A 14,467-nucleotide genomic window follows, 5' to 3' on the forward strand; every position below is an offset into this window, starting at 1 on the left:
CTTCGGCGAGCGCGCCCGCTTATCTGTTTTTTCATCAGCGTCCACTCCCGCGGACGCATTTGTTGCTGCGACGCGACGCGCGTCTTATCTTTCCTCTGATCTTTTAACTGTCCTCTATCTGCACTTGGCAGTGGTGGTGGCTAGGCAGGCCCGTGCAATTTCCTTTTCATCCTTCTCTCAGTCGCAACAACAACGCGCAGGCCGCGCCTCCTCCTCCTCGGGACTCCGACTGCACAGGCTGGACGAAAAAGAGAGCAAGTGCACTTGGCGGCCTCGGCAACGCTCTCTTCCGCGCAAAAAAGGGGGTGCTTAGATTCGCATGCAAAGTTTTTTTTCAGAAATTTTTTTTCCGAAAATGGGGGGGGGGGGGGGGGGGGCGCTTAGAATCGCGAAAATACGGTACATCCCGGCCTGCGTTTCTGACAACCTTTTTTGACGGACGGTACGAGCCAGCCGTCGTACGAAGCGGGGTCCTTCTAAAATTTGCGTCAAGCGGGGTCCTTCTAAAATTTGCGTCGTATAACCGAGGTTTTTAATGCATTGTCTCTATGGGGGTTTTGCCGGGACCGCACAAATTCGTCGTAAAATGCGGGTCGTCGCATGACCGGGGGACGTATAATCGAGGTTCCACTGTAATAATACGGAGCCCTCCACTGAAGCGTTCCACACAGCCCATGTGTCAGACGGTTCAAATCCACGTATAATACCATGGCGCGCGCTCATCGCAGGCAACTGTTTTTCAAAAAACAAGCAAAGGTGCACTGGCGCGGCAGCCTCACACGCTTCCAGTTCGTCACCAAAAATGGCTTTAGGTTTGTAACCCGGTAGGGCAAAAAGTGAATCGGGTATATTTAAGTTATCTCCAAACGTTTTGCAGCACGCATATCCGTACGGATCCCTACGGACAGGCGGATGATGGAACTGAAGAAAAAATAGAGGACACTCGAGGCAAAAATGTGGCCATTTCATCTGTTCCTACATTAAAACACTGCAAACTGGAATCGCACACCAGCAAGGACATACGTGTTTGCACTTTCAATATTGCGACTATGCAGATCGGCCTCCATGCAACTAGGCTGCGGCACGATTTGATAAAGCTAAACAGCACTGCTGCCAATAAATGCGAAATGATCGGGGATATTTCATTTAACATTACGTTGCGAATAAGCCTTCATCTTTGAAGTGGCGTCCCTTGCTTAGCTGGCGATCGCATCGCATGCCGCATGATCGCAAATACTGAAGAATTTGCTCTTCAGTGGGCACAGCAGCCTGCCTCAGACTTCACGCCCCGCCATCAGTTAGCCATAGAAATTCTCCAGATACCAAGTGCTGCCCAGGACACGCCATCGTCGACAGATTCCAACAAAACGTGGTCCGCAGTGGCACTCAGTTCAGCCGGGTTGGGCGCGCAGTACCCTTCCAGTGAGCTTCCAGCATTGTACGCGAGGTGGCAGCACAGGAAAATGAAAAAGGCCGATTGGGAACAGAGAACGCAGGGGGCACACTGCCGAGAAGCTGGAATTTTTTTCAGGTGGTGAGAAAAATACGAATGCAGGGTATTGTAGTGTGCCTTCTTTCTCTTTTCTGGAAAGAACATCATGCAGTGGATCCAGACCTTGCCAGCTCCTTGCCTGTCGGGACAAGAGCCACCCACTGTTAGGTCCCGCTTCACTTCATGTAGCTCATTTGGGAATGTAAAAACTTCGTCCCTGACGAGCTCAAGTATGTGCTATTGCAGACTGCTATGCAGAAATCAACGTGTGGCCACAGAATGCCGCAAATACAAAGAACGAAGGGGAAATACGGCGCACGCCCAGGCAATTTCACCATATTGGTGCAGCGTGGGCTGGTGCACATCTCCCACCAGGTCTGCCCTCACCGCCGCAAGGGGCGCGTGCATCGCGCCAGAGTTACTCCTACGCAGAGCCTATATGCAAGGGCATAAATTTGCAACACCTTTGTTGCAACATAGTTACACCTGCTACATTCTGCGAGAAACAAGGTATATGCACTTCATACTCCTTTTATGACTTTTCTGGGGCGTTCTGAAAGGGAGCCTATGAGCATTAAGACGCGACTTCGTGCCAAAGGGACATTTGTACTGTGGTCAGTGAACTGCTTGCTACCTGTGCAAGCAGCAAGAAACAATTTAATAATGTTTTGTTTTGTCTTGATGCCATGTTCTTTTGGGACTTACTTTAGCACACTCTTAAAAAGACATTGAGATCACGCCTTACACTATAAGATTCCAAAATTCCACTGAAGATTCCAGAATTCCGTATGAACTTCTGGTGTTCGTATAACTGTTTAGCACGCAGAAAAAGCCGAATGATAGATAAACACGCTGCACAAGTTCATTCGCCTAGCTGGTTTCCTTTTCTTGACGGGTCCACCTCCCGGAATTTTGATGTGCAGGTGGAGTAATAGAGTAATGGTGGGGTGGGGCCAATGCCGAGATCGCTGAATTCGACCCGGTCAAGTAGGGCACCAGGAGCGTCAGGGAGGCTACTGCTACTCCATGCAGCAAAGATAGAATGAAGCTAAAAATGAAGAAAAAAAAAGGCCGAGTAGCCTAAGGCATCAGCAAATGCAGCTTCTCTGTCTGCGGCGTTGCTGTTCCGAATCCCACTCGGGATTAGAGTACGCTGGTGTTTTTTTTTTACTAATCCGTGTTGTGTGTGTGTTTGTGTGTGCGAAACACACTCCAGTGAGTGCATACCCGGGCATTCACTGATAAAAATGTATATCCCAATTACGAGCCTTCAACCACCATCCACCGCCATTCTCCCCCCAACCACTCAATCCTCCAGAAGCTTCACCAACCACCACCTCCCAGAAAGAACAATTTCAGTGCATCGGCATAACACAAAATTATTTCATTACAGTTAAATTTCATTGCAACAGCATCTTTCTGTATGTAATCGATATCGCATGAGCCAGTGAGTGCATGCATTTCTGCATTACCCCTTCATGTAATTGCTATTGTTTCTCTTAAGTATCCCTATTGCTGCAACAAGCCTGTCTTTCCTTGCTTATTTCTATCATGTGCAACAAAGAATGCCTGGATCCTGGAAAAAACAAAACAAAAAAAAACTGCAATTTATGCAGCCTTTATTTTTAATAGTAGTAATATTATGAAGGGTTCGACGTTTTGAAGTGATAAGGGTTATGAAGGAGGCTGTACCTGAGGACTCTTGATTAACTAGGGCCACCTGGGGTTCTTCAACATGCGCTGATCTCGTATAGCGCACGCACGCTTTAGTGTCATAGCACTTATAGTGCGCATTCCTCAATTTAGCCGGGTTTGGTTATCTGAAGCCTGCTTTGTCACAGGCTGCCCACCTGCCCAGCGCGCTGTGGGCAACCTGCCGTTCACACATGCACACACATACACACACACTGCCCATCGTGGCAGGTGGCAGTTCAATTAATGATCAGTTGCGCAAGGTTGCTCAGGAAGGGTCTCGCAAGCTCCATCGATAGCAGCAGCTGCCATCGCAGGGCAGTGGCGCTTCGCTTAACCGCTGCACCATGAGTAGTACGAGGATTTCCAGAGATCTATGAATGCAAAGTAGAGAATGGCCAATTCCACATATATGTAGAAGAACAGCAGATTGGGCTAGTTGGTGTCGATTCATAGTGATGGTTCAACAGCGCAAACACACACAGACCAAGAAGGAGACAAGACACACACAGCGCTGAAACACATATATGGGCATTAATCCATCACTGCTATCTGAATGACTTCCATCCATAAACAATGGATCTGAACACCGGAACTGAAGTGAAAACCGAAGTGCTAGCGCACCTAATTCGCATTTGACCTAAATACACAAATCAGCCATCAATTTTGTTTGCATTTAGCCACAATCAAAATGGGGCCGCCCCAGCCCGGATAAAACTCGCGACCTTCAGGTCAGCAGCTGAGCACTACAGGCATTGAGCCACCATGGCGCGTCCTGATTTGTATCTGCTGTTTGAGATAACAAATGCCTCCGAAAGTAAATGTTGTGCAACGTGGTTGGGTCACTGAAATGATGTTTCGCATATTTATAGTACACGACACAAATAAAAGGAAGCTATTCTTACTCCGTGCTTTATGAGCGAGTTATATTGTCGCACAGTGGAAATCACTTTTACCTAGTCCAGGGCAAATACCTTTCGGGGGCTAAATCTATGCAGTAACACATCTCATTCTGTCTGACAAAACCGTGTTGCAAGAAAAGTGGGGCTGAACAGAGTCCCGAACCGGTTCGAAGCGCTTCCTTTGAATCGTTCCGATTCGGGTTCAGTTCCAAGATGCCGAAAAAACATTGGTTCAGTTCGGCTCTGGTTTCAGGCAAAAATAAGGGTTCGGTTCTGGTTTGATACCCTCTATTTAACGTACCAAAGAGACTCTGGCTATGAGGGACGCTGTAGTGGACGGCTCTGGATAATTTCGACCATCTGGGGTTCTCTAACATGCATACCTCGGCAAAATCTCAAGTGCTCACTCAGGTTCACTCACAAACGTTTGGCCACCACAGGGGCTCACTCAAACTCACACTCACAGAGGCCTGGGCCCACTCAAACTCATGAAGTCAAACTCACTAGTCTCATGACTCATCTGGGCTCACTCGCTCGTTTCGACTCACGACTCATGTGGACTCACTCATTTGAACTCACCGCTCACCTGGGCTCACTCACTCACTTCGGCTCACGACTCATCTGCACTCACTCATTTGGGTTCACTCGTCCATTTCAACTCACGACTCAGCCAGCCTCGCCTTGACTCATGACTCCTATAAGCTCCCACACTGGACAGCTGAATCTGTTTTACGCCCAACGGACCATGTTACAAGCCTGGAAAAACATTTAAGTGTGGGAACTATGGCACCTGTACTTGTACTTTTTTACGGTTTTGTGAACGATTCCGGGCAACCTTTTAGATCACAGATAAGCACTGCTTTTGGTGTTTCAATATTTTTGCCTTTATTGTGTTTTTTTTATGCTGTGCTGCCCTTTGTTCAGAATAAATCCTATTATCAAGCTTTTAAATCGGACTGTTTACGTCTTTAAACCATATATCAGCCCTCCTTGAGAGCAGCGAGAGCCTCTCGTAAGGACTTCATTTAGAACTGCTAAGTTCCTGCTATTTACGTTACTGCTATATGCAGTTGTAATAAACTAATTTTCCTATTCTTCTCCGTGTTCTCTCTTATTACCGCCTAATGGATCGCATCTGGAGTATTGTTTAGCCTAATTGTCAAGGTTGCATCCTCTACCATTTTCTTTCTTATCAGCACTTCATGGACGCGAGAAAAATTGTGGCTTCTAGGTTGTTATCAGTCCACCAAGAACCTTAGGTACAAGCTTCATCGATCCACCACCAGACACATAAACGCTTGTGGAACGGTGCGGCTTGCACACAACATCTGCAGGTAGGAGCAAGGCTCACCTCCGAAAACAGGCCCCCTAATCCACAAAAATCATGCAGGCACCTAAGCAATTCTTGCGATGCGTAAATGCGAGAGCAATGCTAGTCGCTGACATGTTGTCGGGGCCTTGGGAGGTGAATTGTGTTTCGCTTCAGCAGCCCACTTCACACATTTCGCTGCGTTCCGATGATCGCATACTTCATCGGCAGTGAACTGCCGCCTCCGGCCACGCTCTGCTGTCTCGCCTGATGATGTAGAGCGATTCAACTGAAGGCCAACTCACCGTGGTGACGAGTGCTTTCCCTTTTGTGTAATCTCTAGCCGCGTTTACGTGAACACAATAGCGGCACATCAGATTTCCTAGCGTATCGAACGGAGGCGACATGCCACTGTTTACATGTATATCAAGTCAGGTGGGACAGTGGCATCTCGACCAAAGCATGGGACGGAGGGGGCCAGCCGCTCCCATCTTGAGCCTTGGCTGCTTTGTTATCTGACTGAGGGGGTATTGTATAGCGACCCAAGGCAGGAGGAGGGGCCCCCAAATCTGTTTCCATTCATCACGGAAGTCGTCTTACTCTTCTCGGAAGGGGAAAGTTGCATTGATGGCAATGACGTCACTCGCGTACGGTGGCTCTGCCATGCATTTCTGCCACACGTGCCTGCCACGGCTTTCTGGCTACGGCGCGATTTTCGCATCACAAGCCAAGTAGTGCTCTCACTTTAAAAGGCGAGGTTATTGCAGTCTTCCTCTAAGGAAACAGTGTGACGCGCAGCAAGCAAGGCGCCATGGCGCGCTCAGGGTGGCAAGGCCAGTGACGCCACCAGCACGCCATTGTAGCAGGAGGGCTCCCCGCGACAATGCTGCCATCTCTCTCGAGGAACACTGTAGCCTGAACCCCCTATGTCAACGTCCTCTCCCCCTCCCGCACCCTTCACATCATCGCTTACCTTCTTTTGGCACCTTTCTGCCCTAAGCCACACTAAGGAACAGGGGAAGTGAGCGAATAAATGGTTTGCAAGAAATCTTTGTCCATGCTTGTCATCTTTCTCTATTTGGTGCAGGGTGTGGTCGATTTCGTGCCGCGCTGTAAATGTAAGGCTAATTTTCCCGTTTGTATTACTACTGTATGGCGCACATTGAACAAAATAAAAAAAAATCAGCATTTAGTTTTGACCCTCGCATGTCTGAATTCCTTTCTGCCAGATAAGGTCTGGCATTCTGGCTGTGGGTCCAGATGGAGTATTTTTTGGAACATTGCATGCATACAAAACAAAGAATTAAAGTTCAAAATACGGCGCTATGGGTAACAAAAATGGGTAACGTGTCACTAGGCCTCGTTCAGACCTAATGACTTAAGTTAAAATGCTAAAAAAAATGTTAACACTGTGATGCGATGAGCTCTTAACTGCAGCTAGCCTGTAGGCAGGCCTGGCTGAGAGGCCTAGAGGCCTGTATACCTACCACTCGTGGTACACAATGGTCTGAGGCCGCTGCATGTGTTATGCAACTAATTAAGAAATAGCAAAGGAAGAACTACAGCAACCGCGTTACAGCCAGCCACAGGCAATATCCAACGAGACCAAGCGCGGCGGCCAATAAACTCTTCTCGTGTTTTAATAACCTAGAGCGCAACAGCCCCAGAAATTACACATCACGAAACAATGAAATTATCTTGCACCATCATCTCGATCAAAAGCATTATTTAATAAGTATTACGAGAACACAAGAAACTAGAACAGATTGGCCACGACTCATCATAATCTGAATGTGGGCCCGGACTCACCAGGACTCAGATCATGATCTGAATGTGAGCCCAGACTCATGACTCCGATCATGATCGGACTCACTCACGGCTCAGATCATGACCTGAATGAGCGTAAGCCAGCCCGGGTCAGTCCACTCATGAGTGAGTTCGCCGACCTATGCTAACATACAAGGGTGAGTCAAATGAAAGTGAGCCAATGCGAATTTATGACAAACAGGGAGCTTTATTTAAAAGTATTCTCCATGAGGATTTAGACCTGTGTCCCACTGACTAGAGAGTCATGTGATTCCAGTCTCGTAAAACTTCTTGGATTGCTGCTTCAAAAAGTATGTAACTGACTCTTTCATGTCATCGTCCAACAGGAATTTTGTCCCCTTGAGCTGTTTGTTCAGTTGCCCGAAAATGTGGAAGTGAAAGTCGCAAGGCGACAGGTCTGGGCTGTGGATGTTGCAGCGTTTCTCACTTCAACTTTGTCAATTTTGTGTTAACCACATCAGCTACGTGGGGATGGGCATTGTCGGGGAGCAAGACGACCCCATTCGTCAATTTTCCACGTAGTCTGTTCTTGACGGCGGCCCGCAGCCGGTGGCTTTGGCCCGGTCTGGATCATCTTTGCAACTTTCCCGTCCTTCTTTGAACAGTTTACTCCAACGCTTCACAGTGGCCAATGAAATGCAACGTTCACCGTGCACAGCAGCCATACGGCGACTAATTTCTTGAAGGGAAACACCTCCAGGTGTCAAAAAGCTCACGACACCATGGATTATCCTTTATGTCACGCAACCGTGTTCAACCCAGTGTATGAGAGCATTAAAGAATATTTATTGTTACACCTGCGTGTCACTTTTGTAAATGATAGATGCCTGTGTGCTATGCGCATGCCTCGCAGATATTGGACCGAGCAGTTATTGTGCAGGGTGGGTTGGTTCACTTTCATTTGACTCGCCCTCGTACAATGACATCATACAGTACACGGGTCTCTAGCATTTCAATGGAGGAGAAATTCTAGAGACCCATGCACTCATCAACCTTTTGGCACAATTGGTGCAGCAATCACATCACTGCATTGGTCTGCTGGAATCCGCTGCCGTACAATTTTTTTTTTTTGCAGATTCCAAGGTCACTTCTGGGTCTTTGGCCTGGGTTAGTATGACCAATAGAGAAGCAGTAGGGGCAAAGATGTAACACATTCATTACACTGGACAAGTCATGCATCTCAGCACAAGCTGAACTCCTTGCTGCCAGAGCACCATTTGGCCTGTTATTATCTTTACACTAGATGGCAGTAGTAGTTTTATTTTGTGGCTTTTTGGTAGCACTTTGTTGGCCGCCATGACAGTGGTGCAAGAAAATGACTGCCTGCTAACAGTGGATGCACAGAAATGTGCAAAAAAAAAAAAGCTTTGAACCTCTTCCTCAAAGAGAAAAAGCAATGTAGAGAAGGCTCTGCTCATGACAGTGTTTTGAGCAAAGGTTGGCTGTGGTGAGTACAGATGGAGCAGCACTTTCGGACACTGCCCACAATTAATTCCCCATCACTATATCTCACCTCCCAATCACACTACCATGTTTCACATTTTCTCCAGGTGCAGGAAAGATGCAAGGTGATGAAGACAGTGTCATGTAGCGAACGGCCATCTCATCTTTTGTAACATGAGCCAATACAGAAGGTTTGCAATATCAATGATATGCTGCTGTTTCATACAGAAAACAACTCTCTACAACCTGGTGAACAAGAGATATGGGAATACTGGTACAAATTTGGTCCTTTTTCACACTAGGGAAAGGGCTGACCCTTTGTCATTATACTTCTTTTCCTAAGTTCAGGCATGGTTACAGTTATTGTTCATACATAAGCAGACAGAAGTGGAACTTTATTTGACTAAAACCATTTCACACATACTCCCAAAACTTAAACACTCATTTCACATCAGTACTTCTCACTAGCCCTTGACTTGAAGGTATTTGTTGTTCCCAAACTCAAGCTATGTCAACTCAGAGGAATAGTGTTTGTCGAGTTACTACACGCCAAAGTTGATTAAAAATTTACTGGCCTACCACACACTTCCGAAGCCACTGATGGTTTTTCACATTGAAAAAACCTGCCTACAACATCTAAATGAGTGAAAAACATGCTTATTATTATATTTCTAACGATTCTAGGCTGTCTTTAAAATCTGTGCTACATATCTTAACAATTATGTAACTCCACTTGGGTACCTTTTCCTTGGCTGCAGTCTAATTTTTCATAAGGCTATAAAATGTCTAATGAAAAGGTCATCAAAATCCTACATAACAAAGGTACTTAACAAGCACATGCTTCTGAGAAATCACAAGCGACAAAAGAAGGCTTACCTTTTTCAGGAAGTTGAACTAGGTACAACCTTTTGTGTTCTTTTGGTTTTGTGATGTGCGGTGGAACATAGGGGTACTGAAAGAAAAATTGTTTATGCAAGGTTGGAACACTCCAGCAGACTACAACTAAATACCTGCAAATTTGCCAGAGTGAAAAATCAGGAGATAACGGAAAGGGGGGAGGGGCAGGTGCACACGATACAGTGCTTGTGTCCAGGAGTGGTATTGTCTATACCCAAGGTGAAAATCCTAACTGGTCAAACTGGTTTACTGTTTACAGGGAGCAGGAGGTCTTTAACCCTTTGAGGGTCGAATTATTTTGAAGAAAACTTTCCCAGGTGGTCAAATTACTTTATTGCGGATCTTGAATCTACAAAATGTATATAATCGAGAATAAATAGTAAAAAAAAATTAGGAACAGTACTTTGGTGACAGCATCACTCACAACTGGAAAATGTTCAATAGAATAGAATAGCAACGGTGATAAGCAAGCTAAGAGCAGCACCAATAAAGATAGAAATCAACTTTCGCCGCCTCTGCAACACAGTGCCCACAAAGAGAAAACACGTTTTGCGCGACTCCGTTGCGATGCCACGGCGGAATCGAAACCGCGTAGGCGCGTTGCCACAGAGGGCGAGAATACCTCGCGAGCAATGGTGATAAGCAAGCTAAGAGCAGCGCCAATAAAGATAGCAATCAACTTCGGCAGCCCCTGCAAGATAGTGCTGACAAAAAGAAAACTGAAATTTCGCGCGACTCCGTTGCGATCACACGGCGAAATCAAAACTACAAAAGGGGTGTTGCCGCAGTCTGTGCCGCCGCGCTAAAGCTAGACATAAGTTCTGCTTATCTCCGTAAGAAGGCAGCACAAAATTCAAACACTTCTTGTAAGCCCTAAGAGGTGGCAGCACCCCCCAGTGAGCACGCATTGTTCTTTTGGCGCAAAATTTCAAATGGAAGATCGAAACCGTACCCGTACGGCAAAGACCTTGCGGGACAGAAAACCGCCGCCGTACATATACGGCAAAAACCTTCAAAGGGTTAAAAAAAAAAATTCTGTTAATGAAGTCACAACTATGAAATCTTCAGGGAACATGTATTTTTGCATGCTGATTCCAAATATGTCATTTAATTTTATGCACTTAAGTAATGTATCAATTTTTTGCCTAGAGCTTTTAAGAAATTTTGTCGCACAGAACTTGCTAATAATATGCATGCCACTAGTCCTTTTTAACATCAAAGTAATGAATAAGGCTAAAATTATCATCCTACCTATTATAGAAGTTGAGTTAGAGCCTTTACAGTTATAGTTCAGTTATAAAAACAGGAATACAAATTTTTCTTCCCATTTCTGAAGAGGAAACTTCAAAAACCTATAACTCAACTTTATGATATGCAGGATGATAATTTTACCCTTATTGCATAGCTTGATGTGAAGAGAAACCAATGGCATGCATTTCAGGGAGTTCCCAGCAACAAAATTTCCTAAACGTTCTCGGCAAAAAGCTGCATAACATATTGCCACGCGCCCAACGCGCCGCGCGGCCTCCGCGCTGAGTCGAAGACGACGACGAAGCGGCGGTGGGCTCTCGTGGCGCGCTGTTCTGTTCTGTGTCGTGGAACCTGGCTCGATAATTAAAAGAAGGCTCCCAGTCTTGGGTTCTTCCTGACGTCTACCTTTCACGGCTACTGTGGTCGTGACACTGGTGGAGGTGCGGGGTAGCTCCAAGGTGGCCGGAAGTCGGTTCATCATGGCAGGCAAGGAGGACTTCATCCCGCAGATCAGACGGTACGACGAGCAGGTAAGTTGTCGGACTTGAAGTAGAGTTCTTTTTATAAAGCACCCCTCTCCGCAGGCAGAACGACGATAGTCCACGAGCAAGTTTTCGTGGTATATCAGGGCACCCACCTTCGAGATGTTCGATGAGCAGACGGAACTCGGCGTCGGCACGCTGTCTGGAAACGAGCTCAGATGTGCTGACCGCTCCAAGGAAGCTATCATCGTCGGTGGTGTCTTGCGAAGGAGGTTCGACGGGAGCGCGTGACAAGGTATCAGCGTCGGTGTGTTTCCGGCCTGACTTGTAGGTGACGGTGAAATCGAATTCCTGCAGGTGTAATGCCCAACGTGCTCCTACGTGACATCTTAGAGCTTAGCCATACTGCTCATCGACCAACAACAGCGTATCATCCCCAAACCAATGGTCTAACGGAACGGCTCAACAAAACATTGGCGGACATGATCTCGATGTACGTCGACGTTGAACACAAAACCTGGGATGAGGTCTTGCCGTACGTCACCTTCGCATATAATACCGCGACGCAGGAAACCACCCAGTTCACCCCGTTCCGTCTCGTGTATGGCAGAGAGGTCCGCATGATGCTAGACGCCATGCTGCCGTACGGCGACGCAGAGCTTCCCCCTGAAGCTGGCCACTTCGTGGAGCAAGCAGAGCAGGCCCGTCAGCTGGCCCGCTTGCACATCAAGGTCCAGCAATCCGCCGATGCCCGACACTATAACCTTCGGCACAGGGACGTGCACTACGAGCCGGGCGACCACGTGTGGGTGTGGACACCAGTGCGCCGCAAGGGATTGTGTGAAAAGCTTTTAAATAGATATTTTGGCCCGTACAGAGTCCTGCGCCGCCTGAACAGCGTCAACTACGAAGTTGTCCCCCATGGAACTATGGAACTGTGGTCGCCGGCCCTCAGCGTCAACGGCCTGAAATCGTGCATGTAGTGCGCTTAAAGCCGTACTTTTCGCGTGACTGAGCGCTGTGTTCACGCTGTTTCGTACCTTTTCCCCTTACCCCACGTGTGAACTTGACTCTCCCTGCATGTTCATCTAGCGCGCGCTGTATAGTTCACCTCACCCCCAGTCCTTTTTTTTTTTTTTTTTGTTCCTCCTCCCCTCACTGTACATACCCCATTCCACATCGAGACGATGTTTGCTTTCGCGGGGGGGAATAATGCCACGCGCCCAACGCGCCGCGCGGCCTCCGCGCTGAGTCGAAGACGACGACGAAGCGGCGGTGGGCTCTCGTGGCGCGCTGTTCTGTTCTGTGTCGTGGAACCTGGCTCGATAATTAAAAGAAGGCTCCCAGTCTTGGGTTCTTCCTGACGTCTACCTTTCACGGCTACTGTGGTCGTGACAATATTACATAAGTGCGCAATGACTTGTTTCACATAAAATTAAATGACATTTTTGGAATCAGCACACAAAAAGAGTAATAAGTCACAAAAATGTGACTTCATTGATAAAATTTTTTTTCATAAGATCCTCTTCCCCCTTAAGAAGTTCCCAGTTGATTCCAAATGAAACCAGTTGATATATCAACTGAGAACCAGCTGCAATCAATTGAGAAAGGGCAACTACGGGGCTGTCTCACCTCCACACATTTCGCTGACAATCTCATGGCAAGGTCTCTGGAGCACCCTGATCCTTTGTGCCAAATTTCACAGCCAAGCAGTGCTTTGTTTCAGTGAAAATTAATTTTAAATTTTCCCGTTTTGTGCCTTCAATCAAGAAAATTTACATGGGCAACCTTGTGTGTGTGTGTGTGTGTGTGTGTGTGTGTGTGTGTGTGTGTGTGTGTGTGTGTGTGTGCGTGCGTGCGTGCATGCATGCGTGCGTGTGTGTGTGTGTGCGACATCATGTGCTGTACACTCGTTGATAATCGATCTGCGTTTGCTAAAGAAAGAAATTTGTTTCTTTTTGGTCACTTCAGACAAATAATGACTGAATCTCTCATTTACAGTCGCCAGTTTAGCCAATCCATACGGAGAAGAAAAATTTCGTGGCAGTATGCGTGACATCATATTTCGACCTGTTATGCCGGCATACTCAGGTCCAAGCATAGTTTCAGCTTTTGTTTTTTTTGCTGTTTAGTAATCGTTTTCTATACTCTTTTGAAACACTATATATCAGAATTAAAACAGGGCAGTCGAAAAATTATAATTTCATATTCAACTCAAAAATGTTTGAAATGCTCCGGAGCTGCCCAGTTTGATGAGTTAGGATTTTCACCCAGGTTAAAGGTGCACTAAAGCGGAATTTGAAATCGTCTTTTTACCGCGGGAACTCGATCTACACTCAATGAGCATTCTTAGAAACTTCTAATGATAGTCCTGCATGGCCGATTTCCCTATCTGGAGGAGCGACAGTGCAGCTGGTGCGAGAGTCGGCGCATGCAAGGACGAGGGTCATGTGACTTTCTTGGTGTGGCAGGGAAGCCACACTGCCCCCAGCGGTGCTGCAATTGTTCCATTGAGCGACTAAATTAAAACTGCTGCAGTGAGGCACTTGGCCCACTATGAATATGAGACTGCATTCCCAACGATTAGAGGCCCAAGTTTTGTTGAAAACATTCATTGCAGCCAAAGCTATGGAGGAAAAAAAAAGGGGGACGTTCCTTTGTCACCTTGCAGTGTTACTGCACCAAATAGTCCGAACAGTAAACGATGGTTTGCACCCCTCGCCTTGGGAAACCGATGAGGTGGCGGCTTGCAGGGTTCTGTTTCAAGCCCGCTCCTTGACCACCTCCAACCCTACAGCTGCCTAATCCTATAATTGCAAGGGGCAACTTGCAGGGGCATTCAATTGTTCAACCCGAAAGAGGGGTCAGTTCTTATGCGCGAATTTGTTGGCCTGATCCCCATCGTCTTCAAGACTATATTGTTGCGCTTTGGTACCCAAGCCTTCAGGATACAAACATCTATCTTCCCTCTCCTGCCTAGCCTGATGCACGCCACGTGTAGCTTTCACAGTGCGTGGAGGTTCCCTTAGTGGATTGCTACCACGCTTGCTGTGCACATCCTTCGCACTCGCTTCACACCGGGCTTTCTAATGTTGATCCAGACGCTTTGTGCCGAGCTAGACGGGCTGAACACCAACATAAAAGATGGCAACAACAGCACGAGTCGACAGAC

The 14,467-nt window shown here is 47.0% G+C and overlaps 1 protein-coding gene across 3 annotated transcripts in view; it reads right to left on the minus strand.

The window, feature by feature from the left end:
• Positions 1–14,467, minus strand: part of Cpsf5 (cleavage and polyadenylation specificity factor subunit 5) — a 45,753-nt gene that overhangs the window by 17,134 nt on the left and 14,152 nt on the right. For all 3 annotated transcript variants that reach the window (XM_089580352.1, XM_089580353.1, XM_089580351.1), the window contains one exon: positions 9,542–9,617. In XM_089580352.1, the coding sequence (XP_089436478.1) occupies positions 9,542–9,617 (76 nt within the window). The remainder of the gene's footprint in view (positions 1–9,541; positions 9,618–14,467) is intronic.

Source organism: Amblyomma mixtum, chromosome 3, assembly GCF_055824585.1.
Source record: "Amblyomma mixtum isolate Tamu chromosome 3, ASM5582458v1, whole genome shotgun sequence".
NCBI classification, from domain to species: Eukaryota; Metazoa; Arthropoda; class Arachnida; order Ixodida; family Ixodidae; genus Amblyomma; species Amblyomma mixtum.